Source organism: Musca autumnalis, unplaced genomic scaffold (assembly GCF_047663935.1).
Source record: "Musca autumnalis isolate F117 unplaced genomic scaffold, ASM4766393v1 scaffold_2, whole genome shotgun sequence".
NCBI lineage: Eukaryota > Metazoa > Arthropoda > Insecta > Diptera > Muscidae > Musca > Musca autumnalis.
In genome coordinates, this window is record NW_027411755.1 from 197,292,055 (window position 1) to 197,314,341 (window position 22,287).

Here is a 22,287-nt window from a genome sequence, read left to right on the forward strand (position 1 = left end):
TTTTTATTAGAAGTCATTTATGTCTGCTGTGAAAGGACCTGTTGGACTTGTATGAAAGACCATGTAGTACTTATAGGGATATCATACGAAAGACCTACTAGACTTCTTGCTGAATTTGTATGAGGAAAGTTAGAATCTTCTTAAAGACGATGTTCCACCTATTTTTTAAACGACATATTTGGTCTTTCAAAGAACCATGCGTCTTTTATAAAGAAGTCTGCTTTTTATAATAGAATAGCGTGTGGTTATCTATAAGTAAACCTACTTAACCATTTCTTTCTCTATTTAAGGGGATATTCCTATGGTATCCTCTTGTTCTTCGATAAGAAGAGATTTCTAGAACTATTAAATCATTTCTGATTGTCAGTTCGGCTTAGCCGCCGTACCAACCAACGTTTAGTTGGTTTTACTTGTATTCTTTTTCAGGTGGTAGACAAAAGACACTTTCCACCATAAGATACTAACTTGTCATTCCGTTTGAAACACATTGAAATATTCGTCGGGAACTTTATAAAGTATAAATATGTAAAATTGCCGGTATAGATTTACGATTTAGTATAAAGGCACGGCCCGATTTTATGTATTTCGAAGGTTTTCTTTTGTCACATTACGTGGTGCAATATGTAAAAAATAACTATGGACGGACAACGGTTTTGCTACATGTTCTGAAGTGTGAAGTATGCTGAAGTGCTTGTTACTTTGTATTCCGTATTGTCAACGAGAACAAAACGAACAATATAGGTCTATGCTTTGGTATCCTCCCAATGTAATGTATCTTGAAAGTTCAAACTGAGATGACTGTAATTTAAATTGTGAATTTTATTTTATCTATTTTCGGAGTCGACTCCGGAGTTGGAGTCGGAGTCGAGAAAAAAATTGGACTGGAGTCGGAGTCTGACCAAAAATGGCTCGACTCCGAAGCCCTGCTGTAAACTATCGTTAATTACCGAAATTATAAGCATTTTAATTTTACCGATTTTTGCCGGAAACGCAAACAATTAGTTAGAGAATCGCACTACTTTTATTTTATTTTTATTCTTTGATATACAAAATTACCGGCAACTACGGATTGTTGATGAATTCTCGTAATTATGGATACAATAGATTTAAATTCCATATTGTCTTATTCGAAGGCAATATTAATATAAAACAATACATTTTTCATTTTAATTATAAAACAATACTTTTTTTAATTTCGACGACGAGATAAAGTCAGTTGTTGATTTTCATACAAATTGCAAAAATATATTCATCATAATGATGTGAACGTTTCGAATTCTGAAGTTATATCTCAAGTCGTAAGAGGCTCGTGTTCCATGTATTCTGAAAATCAATATCCGTACATGGGCTACAAAGCGTGTATCCATAAAAAAACACACGGAAAATGATACCTACATTACGTTGGAGGAGTACAATTAGGAAGTAAATTTGGTTGCCAGGATAGCTGCTTTCTGTCTAAAAATGGTCGCAACCCGTGAAATTTGTTTAACATGAACTTGTTTTGTTTAGATGTCAGGTTATTATCTAGTAAACGTCCGTTATTAATTATTTTAACTTACAAAATTATTCGTTTTTATAACTACTCGGTAATCCGGACAATTCCATAATCCGGACATCGCCGAAACATGTGGTATCCGGATTATCGAGACTATACTGTATTCAGTTTTCAATAATTTTGAATAAAATTGTTTTCCTTGGTACAATATATTTGATTTGATGTATTAACTAATTAAAAAATGAAACAAAGCATGTATGAACTCATTTAATTTGTTTAATTTATCATTTTATGATGGCCAGCAGAGCGGCATATGAGCTGCTCGCGCGTATGTGGTGGTGGTTTTGTGGGTGACGATAATTTGGAAAGCAGTACTGTGCATACTGGATTTGCGAATCATATGTAAAAGCAAGCACTGCACGCACTAAAGCAGTGAATCTTTTTTAGGGGAGAATCTGCTTTTTGGCACAATCATATTTTTATAGGCAAGGCACTGCACTATTCGCTATTTGGAAAAAGCATGAGAGTGTGCCTTTTATATGCATTTTGCGGATCTCTGATTCGCACTAAGCGAACAACCATACTCACATACATGGGCGAAGATCAAAACAAGTGGACAAGCACACTAATGACGTAATTACAACAACAAACAAATGCAAGAAATACAAGAAGCAGCAAACTAAACGATAATTACATGATTATGGCAAAATAAACAAAAGCACATTAATGAAAGGTAAAGTAAGGACTAGAATGATGAAGAGAATTCTACATGGTAGTTTTTGTTGCTTGTATAAAGTAACTGCGTAATAAAACTTTAAGTTACAATTCAAATTTTTAAATTAACGGAAATTAATCTAAATTAACTTAAACCATTCGTAACAATATCTTTTTAAAAATTCAATGTTTATTGCAATTTTTTTTAAAACACGTTTATTAAAAAAATATTTTTATAAAATACACTATTATTAAAAATATTTTTCAAAATGTCCTTGATAATTAAAAAAATAATTTTTTAAAATCCACGATTATTGAAACAATATCGAAAAGTCCATGATTATTGAAAAAATAATTTTTAAAAATCCACGATTATTGAAAAAATCGAAAAGTTCATGATTATTTAAAAAATAATTTTTAAAAATTCACGATTATTGAAAAAAAAAAATCGAAAAGTCCATGATTATTGAAAAAATAATTTATAAAAATCCACGATTATTGAAAAAAATCGAAAAGTCCATGATTATTGAATAAATAATAATTTTTAAAAATCCACGATTATTGTAAAAAATCGAAAAGTCCATGATTATTGAAAAAATAATTTTTAAAAAATCCACGATTATTAAAAAAATTTTCGAAATGTCCATGATTATTGAATTTTTTTTTAAATCCACGATTATTGAAAAAAATATTTTTTTTAAAAAAATCCACGATTATTGAAAAAAATATTTTTTTTTTAAATCCACGATTATTGAAAAAAATATTTTTTTTTTAAATCTACGATTACTAAAGAACATGCTTTAAAAAATCCACGCTTTTTGAAAAAAAAAAAATATTTTAAAGAGCCACGATAATTGAAAGAATATTTTTTAAATATTCAACGATTATTGAAAAAATATTTCTTAAAAAAATCCACGATAATTAAAAAAAAAAAAACATATTTTTTAAAAAGGCAAGGGTTATTGAAAGAATATTTTTAAACAAATATTTTTAAAAATCCATGGTATTGAAAAAAATATTTTTAAAAAATGCACGATTATTAAAAAGTTCTTCGACAACGATGATTATTAAAAAAAATAATTTTTAAAAATTCGCGATTATTGAAAAAATCGAAACGTCCATGATTATTGAAAAAATATTTTTTAAAACATCCACGATTATGAAAAATACATTAAAAATACACGGTTATTGAAAAAAAAATATTTTTCGAAAAGTCCATGATTAGTGAAAAAATAATTTTTAAAAATCCACGATCATTGAAAAATCCCCGATAATTTGAAAAAAATATTTTTCGAAATATTGAGAAAATAATTTTTTAAAAAAAAGTTCGAAACGTCCGTGATTATTGAAAAAATAATTTTTAAAAAAAATTCACGATTTTTGAAAAAAATGTATATTTTTCGAGACGTCCATGATTATTGAAAAAAATTTCGAAACGTCCACGATTATTGAAAAAAAAGTATTTTTTGAAATGTCCATGATTATTGAAAAAATAATTTTTAAAAAATCCACGATAATTGAAAGAATAATTTTTAAAGAGTCAATGGTTATTGAAAAAATATTTTTTAAAAAATTCACGATAATTGAAAAAATATTTTTTAAAAATTCGACGTTTATTGAAAAAAAAAAAAATACTTTTTAAGAAATCCACGATTATTGAAAAAATATTTTAATAAAAAACCGGGGTTGTTGAATAACATGAATTAAAAAAATCCACGATTATTAAAATTTTTTCGAAATATCCATGATTATTGAAAAAATAATTTTTGAAAATCCACGATTATTGAAAAAAAGGTTTCGAAACGGCCATGATTATTGAAAAAATTATTTTTAAAAAATTCACGATTATTAAAATAATATTTTTTGAAATGTCCATGATTATTGAAAAAATTATTTTGAAAAAAAAAAATCCACGAATATTGAAAAAGAAAAACATTTTTTAAAAAATCCACGAATATTGAAAAAAAATATTTTTCAAAATGTCCATGTTTATTAAAAACGATTTTTAAAAAAATATTTTTTTAAATCCACGATTTTTAAAAAAATATTTTTTTTAATCCACGATTATTAAAAAAATATTTTTTTAATCCACGATTATTAAAAAATATATTTTTTTTTTAAATCCACGATTATTGAAAAAATATTTTTTTGTAAATCCACGATTATTAAAAAATATTTTTTTTTGTAAATCCACGATTATTAAAAAAATATTTATTAAAAAAATCCACGATTATTAAAAGAATATATTTAAAAAATCAACGATTATTAAAATTATATTTTTAAAAAAATCCACGATTATTAAAAGAATATTTTTAAAAAATCCACGATTATTGAGAAAAATATTTTTTTAAAAATCCCCTATTATTGGAGAAACATTTTCAAAAAAATTCATGATTATTGAAAAATTAATTTTTTAAAAAATCCACCATTACTAAAAAATATTTTAAAATAATGAAATACCCTAATAAATAGATTACCAAATATAAATTCTATTTTATTTAACTATATATTTTGTATATAAAAATATAAATTTACAAAAATATGTGGGTTTTATTAAATTAAAATTCCATCTACCACATGCGGGCAAAAATCAATGCGATAAGAAAAGCTGCAATGGTGTACCAGGTCGGCTTGCTTTGCTGACCAACATCGGTATTGCAAAGATCTTCACTGCAAACCTCACAATCCAACAAATCGGCATAGGGTAAATATGGATCTTCGGTTTCACATGCTTCTCGGGTATTCTCCAAGTCTCCAAAATAGCATGAACGACGAATAAAGAAACGATTGCCTTCAACTGAAAAAAAAACAAACGAAACGAACAAACTTAGTTATTTGGAAGCTATGTTAAATCATCAAGAGTATAGGGATGCTTGGAAAATTTGAACTTTTGAGAGGGAGGCACCGAAAGGAGTTGTCCGATATAAAATTTCTTGAAAGTTGATGTATGATTGGAAGACATTTTACCATTGTTCAAGTTTCGGCAAAATCGTATACTATACATACCAAATATCGTATACAATACCAAATTATATATTATAGACATAATGGTTATGGACCACAAGCTTGTGAGGACTAAATTCGTTGCAGACAATTTAGAGCCGATTTAGTCATATACCTCCGCCTGTCTATCTGAGCACCATAACTAATTTTTATTTATTTATTTTTCTTACGTCACATTAAGTCCCACTTCAAAATTCAACTGATGATGAATGACTGAGTGAGTGATCGATCCATCCATCCATCCGATGATGAACTTGTGGTTTTTTTGTTACAAATTTAGAAGTGAATGAAATTCCCTTTTTATATTTCAGTTTGAAAGTAGCGTTCATTGTGGCAAAACATCATTTTAAAATATATTTCTAAAACAATAAATAGCACGAAAATAATATTTAAAACAAAATGACAACAAGAAGTCAACGAAGATCAACTAGTTTACGAAAACTAGAAACAACATTATCGGAACTAGTACAGGAGGAGAAGGTCTATGTAGAACATTTGTCGTACATTGTTGAAGGGTAATTAAAAACAAAAACTTATAATTGTGGTTTAATAATTAATTTAGTAATATTTATAACCAACTTTAGTTATATTAAAAAAAAAATATTTTTGTGTAAAATCTCTAAATAAGAGTATGAAACTACTACTTAGAGGCGCCAAGATATTTTATTTACAAATTTACCTTAGCAGGTAACGAATGTTAGCCAGAAATAGGTTCAAAGTCACATAACGGTACCGCTGATTTTTGGCATTTGTAGCTAAATTTTCTCATTAAAATTAGCTTTAGTGTGACTTTAGCGTACCGAGTAGACATAACACTTGTTAATATTGCAATAGAAGTTTTGGAAGTTTCCAGTGTAAAATTGGTAGGCAGATGTGGGATAAATATAATAAGTGGGCCAAATTAATTTTCTGATTGATCCAATCAACAAAGTCTTTACCACCAAAAAGACATAAGATAGAGAGAGTGTGAGAGGGGTTGGAGAATTTTTTTTGAACACTGGGAACCTCAAATGATTATTTAAATCTATTACAAACGGCAAAATAAATTTAATATGTCCTCCATATTATAATGGAGGGTACAAAAATATTCTTTAAAAAATTCCTCTTTCTTGGTCCGAAGGTTCATGAAAAAATATATAAAATACATGATTATTGAAAAAATACTTTTTAAAAAACACAATTTTCGCAACAATTATTTGTAAAAAATCCAAAATTATTGAAAAAAATACTTTTTAAAAATCTACAATTATCGAAAAAAATACTTTTTAAAAAATCCACAATTATTGAAAAATACTTTTTAAAAAACCACAACTTTTGCAAAAGTTATTTGTAAAAAATCCAAAATTATTGAAAAAATACTTTTAAAAAATCCACAATTATCGAAATAAATACTTTTTAAAAAATCCACAATTATTGAAAAAATGCTTTTTAAAAAATTCACAATTATTGAAAAAATATTTCTTTAAAAATCCACGAATATGAAAAATTATTTTTTAAAAAATCCACGAATATGAAAAGGTTTTTTTTTAAATCCACGAATATGAAAAGGTATTTTTTTTTAAATCCACGATTATTAAAAAAATATTGTTTAAAAATCCACGATTATTGAAAAAATATTTCGTAAAAATATGAAATATATATATGAAATATTTTTTTTTAAATTTTTTTTTAAAAATCCACGATTATTGAAAAAATATTTTTTTAAAAAATTCAAAATTATTGAAAAAATATTGTTTTAAAAAATCCACGATATTAAAAAAAAAAAAAATTTTAAGTTCGCGATTATTATAAAATATTTTTTAAAAAATCCACGATATTGAAAAAAAATTTTTAAAGTTCATTTAAAAAAGTTCATTTTAAAAAATAAAATATTTTTTAAAAAATCCAAGATTATTGAAAAACTATTTTTTAGAAATTATTGAAAAAATATTTTTTTTTAAAAAATCCAAGATTATAGAAAAACTATTTTTTAAAAATTATTGAAAAAATATTTTTTTTTAAAAATCCACGATTATTGAAAAAATATTTTTTTTAAAAATCCACGATTATTGAAAAAATATTTTTTTTTAAAAATCCACGATTATTGAAAAAATATTTTTTTTTAAAATCCACGATTATTGAAAAAATATTTTTTTTAAAAATCCACGATTATTGAAAAAATATTTTTTTTAAAAATCCACGATTATTGAAAAAATATTTTTTTTAAAAATCCACGATTATTGAAAAAATATTTTTTTTAAAAATCAACGATTATTGAAAAAATATTTTTTTTAAAAATCCACGATTATTGAAAAAATATTTTTTTTAAAAATCCACGATTTTTGAAAAAATATTTTTTTTTAAAAATCCACGATTATTGAAAAAATATTTTTTTTAAAAATTCACGATTATTGAAAAAATATTTTTTTTTAAAAAATCCACGATTATTGAAAAAATATTTTTTTTTAAAAAAATCCACGATTATTGAAAAAATATTTTTTTTAAACATCCACGATTATTGAGCAAATATTTTTTAAAAAAATCCTCGATTATTGAAAAAATATTTTTTTTTAAAAAATCCACGATTATTGAAAAAATATTTTTTTTAAAAAAATCCACGATTATTGAAAAAATATTTTTTTTAAACATGCACGATTATTGAAAAAATATTTTTTAAAAAATCCACGATTATTAAAAAAATATTTTTTTAAAAAATTCACTATTATTGAAAAATATTTTTTAAAAAACCCACGATTATTAAAAAAATATTTTTTTAAAAATTCACTATTATTGAAAAATATTTTTTTAAAAAATTCACTATTATTGAAAAATATTTTTTTAAAAAATTCACTATTATTGAAAAAATGTTTTTTAAAAAATCCACGATTATTGAAAAAATGTTTTTTAAAAAATCCACGTTTATTGAAAAAATAATTTTTACAAAATCCACGATTATTGAAAAAATATTTTTTAAAAAATCCACGATTATCGAAAAAATATTTTTTAAAAAATCCACGATTATTGAAATTTTTTTAAATACACGATTATTGAAATTTTTTTAAATACACGATTATTGAATTTTTTTAAATACACGATTATTAAAAAAAAAAAACATTAAAAAATCCACTATTTTTGAAAAAATATTTTTTTAAAAAATTCACGATTATTGAAAAAATAATTTTTAATAAATCCACGATTATTGAAAAAATAATTTTTAAAAATATTCACAATTATTGAAACAATATTTTTTTCAAAAATTAACAATTATTAAAGCAATATATTTTTTTAAAAAATTAACAATTATTGGTGCCACCGTGGTGCAATGGTATGCACACCCGCCTTGCACACATAAGGTCGTGGCTTCGATTCCCCGGCCAGGCGACATCAAAACACACACAAAATACCCCTCAGTAATGTTGGCGACATTTCCTGAGTATATCAGCCATGTAAAACTTCTCTACAAAAGTGGTGTCTTAGACACGCCGTTGGGACTCGGCGATAAACAGTAGGTCCCATATCATTGAGCTAATATGAATCGGGGTGCACTCATTGATATGAGAGAAGTCTCCCTTGTCCCTTATGGGATGTTTGTGGAAGAATATTATTATTATTAACAATTATTGAAAAAATATTTTTTAAAAATACACATTTATTGATAAAATATTTTTTTTTAAAAAAATTCACAATTATTGAAACAAATGTTTTTTTTTTTTAAATAATATACGATTATTGAATTTTTTTTTAAATAAAAAATATTTTTTTAAAAAATTCACAACTACTGAAACAAATGTTTTTTAAAAAATCCACGATCATTGAAAGTTCATTATTTAAAAAATAAAAAATATTTTTTAAAAAATTCACTACTTTTGAAACAAATGTTTTTATTAAAAAATCCACGATTATTGAAACAAATGTTTTTTTTTTAAATCCACGATTATTGAAACAAATGTTTTTTTTTAAATCCACGATTATTGAAACAAATGTTTTTTTTTTTAAATCCACGATTATTGAAACAAATGTTTTTTTTTTAAATCCACGATTATTGATACAAATGTTTTTTTTAAATCCACGATTATTGAAACAAATGTTTTTTTTTTAAATCCACGATTATTGAAACAAATGTTTTTTTTTAAATCCACGATTATTGAAACAAATGTTTTTTTTTTAATCCACGATTATTGAAAAATTATTTTTTTAAAAAATCCACGATTAATGAAAAATTGTTTTTTTAAATCCAACATTATTAAAAAATTATTTTTTAAAAAATTCACGATTATTGAAAAATTAGTTTTTAAAAAATCCACGATTGTTGAAAAATTATTTTTTAAAAAATCCACGATTATTGAAAAATTATTTTTTAAAAAATCCGCGATTATTGAGATAATATTTTTTAAAAAATCCACTATTATTGATATAATATTTTTCTAAAAAAATCCACGGTATTGAAAAAAAAAAATTAAAAAGTTCACTTTTGTAGTCAGGCTTAATACCATAGTCGTTGTTTTAATATTTTATTAAAACAACTTTAATTTATTAGTGGGAAAAATTTGCGATGTTTACCAAGGGGTAAGGCAGGGAAGACTATAGTTTCAGATCTCGCCACAGATCTTCATCAGTTCCTTTGTTTCTTGTTTTCAAGAACAAACTTTGTATACCCAAGTTTGCAAAGAAACACTCAAATATTAAAACAACGACTATGGGATTAAGCCTGACTATTTTGAAAAACAAAATAGAAGTCGTCATCCCAAATAAAACGCCAACCCTCTTAAAAAGTTCACGATTATAGAAAAACAATTTTTTTTTTAAATGAACGATTATAAAAAACCGATTATTGAAAAAATATTTTTTTTAAAAAAATCCACGATTATTGAAAAAATATTTTTTTTAAACATGCACGATTATTGAAAAAATATTTTTTAAAAAATCCACGATTATTAAAAAAATATTTTTTTAAAAAATTCACTATTATTGAAAAATATTTTTTAAAAAACCCACGATTATTAAAAAAATATTTTTTTAAAAATTCACTATTATTGAAAAATATTTTTTTAAAAAATTCACTATTATTGAAAAATATTTTTTTAAAAAATTCACTATTATTGAAAAAATGTTTTTTAAAAAATCCACGATTATTGAAAAAATGTTTTTTAAAAAATCCACGTTTATTGAAAAAATAATTTTTACAAAATCCACGATTATTGAAAAAATATTTTTTAAAAAATCCACGATTATCGAAAAAATATTTTTTAAAAAATCCACGATTATTGAAATTTTTTTAAATACACGATTATTGAAATTTTTTTAAATACACGATTATTGAATTTTTTTAAATACACGATTATTAAAAAAAAAACATTAAAAAATCCACTATTTTTGAAAAAATATTTTTTTAAAAAATTCACGATTATTGAAAAAATAATTTTTAAAAATATTCACAATTATTGAAACAATATTTTTTTCAAAAATTAACAATTATTAAAGCAATATATTTTTTTAAAAAATTAACAATTATTGGTGCCACCGTGGTGCAATGGTATGCACACCCGCCTTGCACACATAAGGTCGTGGCTTCGATTCCCCGGCCAGGCGACATCAAAACACACACAAAATACCCCTCAGTAATGTTGGCGACATTTCCTGAGTATATCAGCCATGTAAAACTTCTCTACAAAAGTGGTGTCTTAGACACGCCGTTGGGACTCGGCGATAAACAGTAGGTCCCATATCATTGAGCTAATATGAATCGGGGTGCACTCATTGATATGAGAGAAGTCTCCCTTGTCCCTTATGGGATGTTTGTGGAAGAATATTATTATTATTAACAATTATTGAAAAAATATTTTTTAAAAATACACATTTATTGATAAAATATTTTTTTTAAAAAAATTCACAATTATTGAAACAAATGTTTTTTTTTTTTTAAATAATATACGATTATTGAATTTTTTTTTAAATAAAAAATATTTTTTTAAAAAATTCACAACTACTGAAACAAATGTTTTTTAAAAAATCCACGATCATTGAAAGTTCATTATTTAAAAAATAAAAAATATTTTTTAAAAAATTCACTACTTTTGAAACAAATGTTTTTATTAAAAAATCCACGATTATTGAAACAAATGTTTTTTTTTTAAATCCACGATTATTGAAACAAATGTTTTTTTTTAAATCCACGATTATTGAAACAAATGTTTTTTTTTTAAATCCACGATTATTGAAACAAATGTTTTTTTTTTTAAATCCACGATTATTGAAACAAATGTTTTTTTTAAATCCACGATTATTGAAACAAATGTTTTTTTTTTAAATCCACGATTATTGAAACAAATGTTTTTTTTTAAATCCACGATTATTGAAACAAATGTTTTTTTTTTTAATCCACGATTATTGAAAAATTATTTTTTTAAAAAATCCACGATTAATGAAAAATTGTTTTTTTAAATCCAACATTATTAAAAAATTATTTTTTAAAAAATTCACGATTATTGAAAAATTAGTTTTTAAAAAATCCACGATTGTTGAAAAATTATTTTTTAAAAAATCCACGATTATTGAAAAATTATTTTTTAAAAAATCCGCGATTATTGAGATAATATTTTTTAAAAAATCCACTATTATTGATATAATATTTTTCTAAAAAAATCCACGGTATTGAAAAAAAAAAATTAAAAAGTTCACTTTTGTAGTCAGGCTTAATACCATAGTCGTTGTTTTAATATTTTATTAAAACAACTTTAATTTATTAGTGGGAAAAATTTGCGATGTTTACCAAGGGGTAAGGCAGGGAAGACTATAGTTTCAGATCTCGCCACAGATCTTCATCAGTTCCTTTGTTTCTTGTTTTCAAGAACAAACTTTGTATACCCAAGTTTGCAAAGAAACACTCAAATATTAAAACAACGACTATGGGATTAAGCCTGACTATTTTGAAAAACAAAATAGAAGTCGTCATCCCAAATAAAACGCCAACCCTCTTAAAAAGTTCACGATTATAGAAAAACAATTTTTTTTTTAAATGAACGATTATAAAAAACCATTTTTAAAAAATCCACGATTATTGAAAAACTATTTTTTAAAAATTCCACGATTATTGAAAAAATATTTTTTTAAAAATTCCACGATTATTGAATTTTTTTTAATATACGATTATTAAAAAAAATAGAAAATCCACTATTTTCGAAAAAATATTTTTTAAAAAATCCACGAATATTGAATAAATATTTTTATAAAAATCCTCGATTATTGAAAAAATATTTTTTTAATAAATTCACAATTATTGAAACAAAATTTTTTAAAAAATCCACGATTATTGAAATTTTTTTTTTTTAAAAACTCACAATTATTGAAACAAATATTTTTTTTTTTAAAAGTCCACGACTATTGAAAATATATTTTTTAAAAAAACCCACGATTATTGCAAAAATATTTTTTGAAAATTCGGGGATTATTGAATTTTGTTTTTAAATCAATGATTATTCAAAAAATATTTTTTAAAAAATCCACTATTACTGCAAAAATATTTTTTTAAAAATCCACGATAATTGAAAAAATATTTCTTTTAACAATTCACGATTATTGAAGAGATATTTTTTAAAAAAATCCAAGATTATTGAAAATTTATTTTTTAAAAAAATCTGCGATTATTAAAAAATATTTTTTTTTTTAAATCCACAATTATTTAAAAATATTTTTTTTAAATCCACTATTATTAAAAGAATATTTTTGTTAAATCCACGATTATTTAAAGAATATTTTTTAAAAAATCCACGATTATTGAAAAAATATATTTTTTAAAAAATCCACGATTATTGAAAAAATATATTTTTTAAAAAATCCACCATTATTGAAAAATATTTTTTTTAAATCCACGATTATGAAAAAATATATTTTTTAAAAAATCTACGATTATTGAAAAAATATTTTTATAAAAAATCCAAGATAATTGGAAAATATATTTTTAAAAAATTAACAATTTTCGAAAAAATATTTTTAAAAAAATCCACGTTTATTGAAAACATTTATGGTCGGTAGGTGCAATTGTTAGAAAAATAAATAAATTGAGATGTTGACCGACTTATAAGGAATCTGTTCTTCATGGTTTTTGATGTACTCCCGAATGGCTTTATTTTATTTCAATTGGTAATATGTTCATATTTTTTTCTTTTCCCAGGTATTTACAGGAATTTCGCAAGACGACACCCGTAATAAAGATACCTGACGATTTAAGGGATTCTAGGTTCCGTATTATATTTTGCAATATTGAAAGCATTTTCCATTGGCACAGAGAGTAAGTGAGCCCTTCACAATATGTCATTTTAATTATTTATCACATTAATTAATCTATTTTACATTTTAGTTTCTTTTTGAAAACCTTAAGTCATTATCGACACGCTACATCCGAATTGGGTAGAGTCATATTAAAGTTTGATGCTGATTTTCAAATGTATGCCAAATATTGTAATAATTTACCAATTGCCCAATGCATTCTAAAACAACACACGGAATATTTTAGAGCGGTTCAGGAAAAATTGAAATTGAAATGGGAGGTAAGTTTTGTGGTTAAATTACAGCAAATTTTACATGATATTTATTTTTAGCTAAGCTTTCTATTGAAATTGCCGGTTCACCGTTTGGTTCAATATGAATCTTTGATTTGGAAATTAACAGACAATCTTAGGGAAGCTGATACTGATTGGGAATCAATGGAAATAGCACATCAAATGATTGTGGTTTGTGAATAGAACATACATATGTATATAAAATCGTAAAAACAGATTTCAATTTCAATCCCTTGCAGAAAGTCCAAAAACACATCTATGAATTTGGTGCCCTAGGTGGTATGAAGAATTTTAAGGGTGACATTTATGATCATGGAAAATTATTATTCCATGAATATCTTCACTGTAAATATGATGGCAAAAAGAGACGGCATTATGTGTTTCTGTTTACACGTCTATTGGTATTCACTGATCGAAAAAAGCCCAAGGATAAAAATGGTACGCCATGCTACGAATATTGCCTGCAAATTCCGGTAAATGTCCTTATATTATCCACATAAATTAGATTTGAATTTATTTTCTTCTTCTTCGTACATTTACAGATGAATAAGGTGCAAATGCAGGTTTTGTCTAAAAGAGAATTTTCTTTAAAAACCACAGATTCAAAATATATTTTCACACCAATTATTTGCCAGGGACCAAGTGAAGAGGTCCATCATCTGTGGTTTATGCAATTGCAAGACCAACTACAAATGCAGTCAGAATTTATAGCATTTTTGGAAAATCCCACAGAAGAGACGAAAGAAAAGATGCAATATATGAAAAAATGTGGAAATATGTAAATTATTTTATGACAAAATAATTAGAATTTAATAATAATTAGAATATTTAAAATTTCCAAAAATTGTGGATTTTTTATTCAACAACAGATTCATAAATGTTGTTTTAGACAATATTTTTTTGCCCTAAACATGGATTTTTTAAAAAATATTTTTTGATGAAGGACATAATCGTGGATTTTTAAAGAATATTTTTTGATGAAGGACATAAACGTGGATTTTTTAAAGAATATTTTTTGATGAAGGACATAAACGTGGATTTTTAAAGAATATTTTTTGATGAAGGACATAAACGTGGATTTTTTAAAGAATAATTTTTGATGAAGTACATAAACGTGGATTTTTTAAAGAATAATTTTTGATGAAGGACATAAACGTGGATTTTTTAAAGAATAATTTTTGATGAAGGACATAAACGTGGATTTTTTAAAAAATATTTTTTGTTGAAGAACATAAACGTGGATTTTTTAAAAAATATTTTTTGATGAAGAACATAAACGTGGATTTTTTAAAAAAATATTTTTTGATGAAGAACATAAACGTGGATTTTTTAAAAAATATTTTTTGATGAAGAACATAAACGTGGATTTTTTAAAAAAATATTTTTTGATGAAGAACATAAACGTGGATTTTTTAAAAAAATATTTTTTAATGAAGAACATAAATGTGTATTTTTAAAAAAAAATATTTTTTGATGAAGAACATAAACTTGGATTTTTTAAAAAATATTTTTTGATGAAGAACTTAAATGTGGATTTATTAAAAAATATTTTTTGATGAAGAACATGAACGTGGATTTATTAAAAAATATTTTTTGATGAAGAACATAAACGTAGATTTTTTAAAGAATATTTTTTGATGAGGGACATAAACGTGGATTTTTAAAAAATATTTTTTGATGAAGGACATAGACGAGGATTTTTTAAAAAAAAAAATATTTTTTGATGAAGGACATAAACTTGGATTTTTTAAAGAATATTTTTTGATGAAGAACATGAACGTGGATTTATTAAAAAATATTTTTTGATGAAGAACATAAACGTAGATTTTTTAAAGAATATTTTTTGATGAAGGACATAAACGTGGATTTTTTAAAGATTATTTTTTGATGAAGAACATAAACGTGGATTTTTTTAAAGAATATTTTTTGATGAAGAACATAAACGTGGATTTTTTAAAGAATATTTTGTGATGAAGGACATAAACGTGGATTTTTTAAAGAATATTTTGTGATGAAGGACATAAACGTGGATTTTTTAAAGAATATTTTGTGATGAAGGACATAAACGTGGATTTTTTAAAGAATATTTTGTGATGAAGGACATAAACGTGGATTTTTTAAAGAATATTTTGTGATGAAGGACATAAACGTGGATTTTTTAAAGAATATTTTGTGATGAAGGACATAAACGTGGATTTTTTAAAGAATATTTTGTGATGAAGGACATAAACGTGGATTTTTTAAAGAATATTTTGTGATGAAGGACATAAACGTGGATTTTTTAAAGAATATTTTGTGATGAAGGACATAAACGTGGATTTTTTAAAGAATATTTTGTGATGAAGGACATAAACGTGGATTTTTTAAAGAATATTTTGTGATGAAGGACATAAACGTGGATTTTTTAAAGAATATTTTGTGATGAAGGACATAAACGTGGATTTTTTAAAGAATATTTTGTGATGAAGGACATAAACGTGGATTTTTTAAAGAATATTTTGTGATGAAGGACATAAACGTGGATTTTTTAAAGAATATTTTGTGATGAAGGACATAAACGTGGATTTTTTAAAGAATATTTTGTGATGAAGGACATAAACGTGGATTTTTTAAAGAATATTTTGTGATGAAGGACATAAACGTGGATTTTTTAAAGAATATTTTGTGATGAAGGACATAAACGTGGATTTTTAAGGGATATTTTTTTAATGAAGGATTTTTAAAGAATATTTTTTAATGAAGGACATAAACGTGGATTTTTAAGGGATATTTTTTAATGAAGGATAAAGCAGCTCTATTCAATAAAGCAGCTTGTGAGCGTAGCTGATATGGCTTCATACGAAAGAACAACACAAGATTTCTTTTGAATGAATACTTTTACTCTTTGTTTAGTGTTTATTTCCAGCTTATGAATCTATATCCATCAACTTGGGCAAGCGTGGTAGATTATAAACTTTCAATGTTGGCTAAACAAGTTAGAGTGACTTTATTGAAATTTGGATTCGTTTAAGTACTCGGTGTGAGAAGCGAGTAAGTCAACTAGTATTGGTTGTGTACAAAAGGTATTAGGATCAAAGATGTAAATTAATAGTAATGTTTACAAAATATGTACATGGTTGTATTTTTAGCTGTTAAATTCTAATATTTAAATCAGGGTTGTATTCTTAATATCTAAATGCTAAATGAAAACGTAAGTGTTTAGACTATGATAAATAAAATATGTACATAAGTGGAATTCAGTGAAAAGTAAACATATGAAATAAAGTAAAAATAAAATAGTTCATGGTATTTTAAAGTTGATCCGCTTCAGTCTCCCCCTTCTGATGCCCTAATCGTCCCGATTAAGCATCAGAACCTTTACTTTTTCGCCTTCCTCTGCGTCTTGGGGTTCTTCTCTGACGGAACCTTGTGAGCTTTTTTGTGGGCATCTCCCCCTGGAGTAAAGCTGCATCAAGAGCATCAATGTTTGGTATGGTGACATTTGTTCGTTCGTGAGAAACTACAACATTTTCTTTCGACATGCGAATTCCAATACTGTACAACGGCAGGAATATGCTGTCTATGTACTCATCGTCTTCTTTACGTCTTGCCTTTACCGGTGGTCCAAACAGCCTTGACGTATCTCCTGGAGTTATTTGATCAGCTGGGATGGCACCACGAAATATGTTTTGGATGGAATGAGGCGAGTATTCATTGTTTTGCTGCATAATGGCCATTGATGATACTGCAGGAGCATTGCCTGCGAGAGGAGAAGGGTGAAGATTCTGAATTTCCCGCAATACTCTTGGTGTTGGCGGTATTGGAGAAATCTTTCTCTGCCCTTCCACGAACTCGATGAATTTCGAAATGTCAGCAACGGCTTTAGTTGTTGGTGAGTCTTCATGGCCCTGGACATCCAATGAAAAGACTTGCATCTCCAATGGATTGGTAAACGAATATCTTGTCTTCGGCTCATCTTCGAAATACCAATATCGTTGCGCCATATTTAATGTGATGCCGGATTGCTCCATAAAATCTGCACCAAGGAGTGTTCTGTTTTTTGTGGCATTGGGTAAACAGACAAATCTAATTCTTCGTGTCCTCTTTCCAATACGTATGTCGCATATTGTAGATTCGACGTTTTCAGTTGTTGATGAGCCATCTGCCAAACTGACATCGGCTCGTACCTTTTGGAAATTGCAACCATTTTCTCTCAGTATGTTTCTTAAATTCATGCTGGCAACACTAATTTTTGCGCCGGTGTCGAAAACAGCTTCTCCCAATAAACCAAACACCTCGACATGAGTTGTAGGAAGAGCGCGACCAATAGTACCAGCGGCAATGGTGTTGAATGAAAGTGGCTGAGGGCTGTCCTTGTTGTTGTTGTTACATGTAGTGCAATTCGCTCTGTATACACCAGGCGCACCACATCCATAACAAGCAACTGTTGGTTTTCTCTGCTGCACACTTTGAGCTGACGTCTGCGGACGTTGTTGTTGATCTTGCTGCGAGTACTGTTGTTGTTGTTGTTTCTGCTCTTGTCGCTTCTTTAGTTTCGCACACGCATTCACTTCATGGCCTTTTTCTCGACAGAAATTACAACGAACAGAATTTGCTTCACTTTTCTGCTTCTCTTCTTTCGTGTGCGCTTCTAATAACATTAATTCTGCTTCTCTGCAGGCAGACAATAATTCTTCAAATGTTTTCACATTTTCTCGACGCACACGCTCTCGCATATTCGTGTTGAGCAAACCAAACACGATATTCAATTGGACTTCTTCGGCGATAGGCACTTTCAACTGCGAAAACAACAACCTTTTCTTGCAAATGAATGTGTCTGTGTGCTCTTTTGCTTGTTGCCTGGTCTCATAAATCGACGAAAATATGCGCCAGTCAGGTAGTGGCGGAGAAAATGTGTTTTTTATGAGTTTTATTGCTTCGCTAAATGTGGTCACTGTGTTTTTCACCCCTATCCACCAGTTAGCAGCATAATCCTCAAAAAGCAACTGCAACCCTTTTACTGCGTCGGCGTCAGAGATCGATTCAATTTCTTTGTAAACCGATATGGCTGTTACAAACTCCTCAACTGCGGCGGCATCTCTCTGCCCCCGAAAACGCGAAGTACAATGCGAAAACGAATCCGTCCGGTTATTGTTTTGCATTGCCTGGATCAGTTGTTTGAATTGGCTGTCTGTAAACTGCGCCATCTCTGCTTCTTCGCCTGACACGTACTCGTCGCTATCTGCTATGGTTTTTTCTTCGTCTTCAATCTTGGTATCGTTGTTCGTGGCCACTTCGTTGGGCGTCAATAAAGAAGCTTGTTGTTGTGCCCCACGTTGGGCGCCAATAAAGCAGCTCTATTCAATAAAGCAGCTTGTGAGCGTAGCTGATATGGCTTCATACGAAAGAACAACACAAGATTTCTTTTGAATGAATACTTTTACTCTTTGTTTAGTGTTTATTTCCAGCTTATGAATCTATATCCATCAACTTGGGCAAGCGTGGTAGATTATAAACTTTCAATGTTGGCTAAACAAGTTAGAGTGACTTTATTGAAATTTGGATTCGTTTAAGTACTCGGTGTGAGAAGCGAGTAAGTCAACTAGTATTGGTTGTGTACAAAAGGTATTAGGATCAAAGATGTAAATTAATAGTAATGTTTACAAAATATGTACATGGTTGTATTTTTAGCTGTTAAATTCTAATATTTAAATCAGGGTTGTATTCTTAATATCTAAATGCTAAATGAAAACGTAAGTGTTTAGACTATGATAAATAAAATATGTACATAAGTGGAATTCAGTGAAAAGTAAACATATGAAATAAAGTAAAAATAAAATAGTTCATGGTATTTTAAAGTTGATCCGCTTCAAGGATTTTTAAAGAATATTTTTTAATGAAGGACATAAACGTGGATTTTTAAGGGATATTTTTTTAATGAAGGATTTTTAAAGAATATTTTTTAATGAAGGACATAAACGTGGATTTTTAAGGGATATTTTTTTAATGAAGGATTTTTAAAGAATATTTTTTAATGAAGGACATAAACGTGGATTTTTAAGGGATATTTTTTTAATGAAGGATTTTTAAAGAATATTTTTTAATGAAGGACATAAACGTGGATTTTTAAGGGATATTTTTTTAATGAAGGATTTTTAAAGAATATTTTTTAATGAAGGACATAAACGTGGATTTTTAAGGGATATTTTTTTAATGAAGGATTTTTAAAGAATATTTTTTAATGAAGGACATAAACGTGGATTTTTTAAAGAATATTTTGTGATGAAGGACATAAACGTGGATTTTTTAAAGAATATTTTGTGATGAAGGACATAAACGTGGATTTTTTAAAGAATATTTTGTGATGAAGGACATAAACGTGGATTTTTTAAAGAATATTTTGTGATGAAGGACATAAACGTGGATTTTTTAAAGAATATTTTGTGATGAAGGACATAAACGTGGATTTTTTAAAGAATATTTTGTGATGAAGGACATAAACGTGGATTTTTTAAAGAATATTTTGTGATGAAGGACATAAACGTGGATTTTTAAAGAATATTTTGTGATGAAGGACATAAACGTGGATTTTTAAGGGATATTTTTTAATGAAAGATTTTTAAAGAATATTTTTTAATGAAGGACATAAACGTGGATTTTTAAGGGATATTTTTTTAATGAAGGATTTTTAAAGAATATTTTTTAATGAAGGACATAAACGTGGATTTTTAAGGGATATTTTTTTAATGAAGGATTTTTAAAGAATATTTTTTAATGAAGGACATAAACGTGGATTTTTTAAAGAATATTTTGTGATGAAGGACATAAACGTGGATTTTTTAAAGAATATTTTGTGATGAAGGACATAAACGTGGATTTTTTAAAGAATATTTTGTGATGAAGGACATAAACGTGGATTTTTTAAAGAATATTTTGTGATGAAGGACATAAACGTGGATTTTTTAAAGAATATTTTGTGATGAAGGACATAAACGTGGATTTTTTAAAGAATATTTTGTGATGAAGGACATAAACGTGGATTTTTTAAAGAATAATTTTTGATAAAGGACATAAACGTGGATTTTTTAAAGAATATTTTTTGATGAAGGACATAAACGTGGATTTTTAAAGAATATTTTTTAATGAAGGACATCAACGTGGATTTTTAAGGGATATTTTTTTAATGAAGGATTTTTAAAGAATATTTTTTAATGAAGGACATAAACGTGGATTTTTAAGGGATATTTTTTTAATGAAGGATTTTTAAAGAATATTTTTTAATGAAGGACATCAACGTGGATTTTTAAGGGATATTTTTTTAATGAAGGATTTTTAAAGAATATTTTTTAATGAAGGACATAAACGTGGATTTTTTAAAGAATATTTTGTGATGAAGGACATAAACGTGGATTTTTTAAAGAATATTTTGTGATGAAGGACATAAACGTGGATTTTTTAAAGAATATTTTGTGATGAAGGACATAAACGTGGATTTTTTAAAGAATATTTTGTGATGAAGGACATAAACGTGGATTTTTTAAAGAATATTTTGTGATGAAGGACATAAACGTGGATTTTTTAAAGAATATTTTGTGATGAAGGACATAAACGTGGATTTTTTAAAGAATAATTTTTGATAAAGGACATAAACGTGGATTTTTTAAAGAATATTTTTTGGTGAAAGACATAAACGTGGATTTTTTAAAGAATATTTTTTGATGAAGGACATACACGTGGATTTTTTAAAGAATATTTTTAGATGACGGACATAAACGTGGATTTTTTAAAGAATATTTTTTGATGAAGGACATAAACGTGGATTTTTTAAAGAATAATTTTTGATAAAGGACATAAACGTGGATTTTTTAAAGAATATTTTTTGGTGAAAGACATAAACGTGGATTTTTTGAAGAATATTTTTTGATGAAGGACATACACGTGGATTTTTTAAAGAATATTTTTAGATGACGGACATACACGTGGATTTTTTAAAGAATAATTTTTGATAAAGGACATAAACGTGGATTTTTTAAAGAATATATTTTGATGAAGGACATACACGTGGATTTTTTAAAGAATATTTTTTGATGAAGGACATACACGTGGATTTTTTAAAGAATATTTTTTGATGAAGGACATAAACGTGGATTTTTTAAAGAATATTTTTTGATGAAGGACATAAGCGTGGATTTTTTAAAGAATATTTTTAGATGACGGACATAAGCGTGGATTTTTTAAAGAATATTTTTTGATGAAGGACATAAACGTGGATTTTTTAAAGAATAATTTTTGATAAAGGACATAAACGTGGATTTTTTAAAGAATATATTTTGATGAAGGACATACACGTGGATTTTTTAAAGAATATTTTTTGATGAAGGACATAAACGTGGATTTTTTAAAGAATATTTTTTGATGAAGGACATACACGTGGATTTTTTAAAGAATATTTTTAGATGACGGACATAAACGTGGATTTTTTAAAGAATATTTTGTGATGAAGGACATAAACGTGGATTTTTTAAAGAATATTTTGTGATGAAGGACATAAACGTGGAT

At 26.2% G+C, this 22,287-nt stretch overlaps 2 protein-coding genes across 2 annotated transcripts in view; one reads left to right on the forward strand and one right to left on the reverse strand.

Annotated features, from left to right (window-relative positions):
• Window positions 1–4,676: 4,676 nt before the first annotated feature.
• The window catches only part of LOC141395078 (UPAR/Ly6 domain-containing protein bero-like), a 36,701-nt gene continuing 19,090 nt past the window's right edge, over window positions 4,677–22,287 (reverse strand). Inside the window, exon 3 of the mRNA XM_073970499.1 lies at window positions 4,677–5,006. Coding sequence (XP_073826600.1) covers window positions 4,780–5,006 — 227 coding nt within the window. The 3' untranslated portion in view covers window positions 4,677–4,779. The remainder of the gene's footprint in view (window positions 5,007–22,287) is intronic.
• Window positions 5,300–14,531, forward strand: LOC141395075 (rho guanine nucleotide exchange factor 25-like). Its single transcript, XM_073970497.1, has 6 exons — window positions 5,300–5,727; window positions 13,362–13,478; window positions 13,548–13,737; window positions 13,789–13,920; window positions 13,989–14,222; window positions 14,292–14,531. Exons 1-6 carry the CDS (start codon window positions 5,612–5,614, stop codon window positions 14,529–14,531), a joined length of 1,029 nt encoding a protein of 342 aa, XP_073826598.1. The 5' UTR covers window positions 5,300–5,611.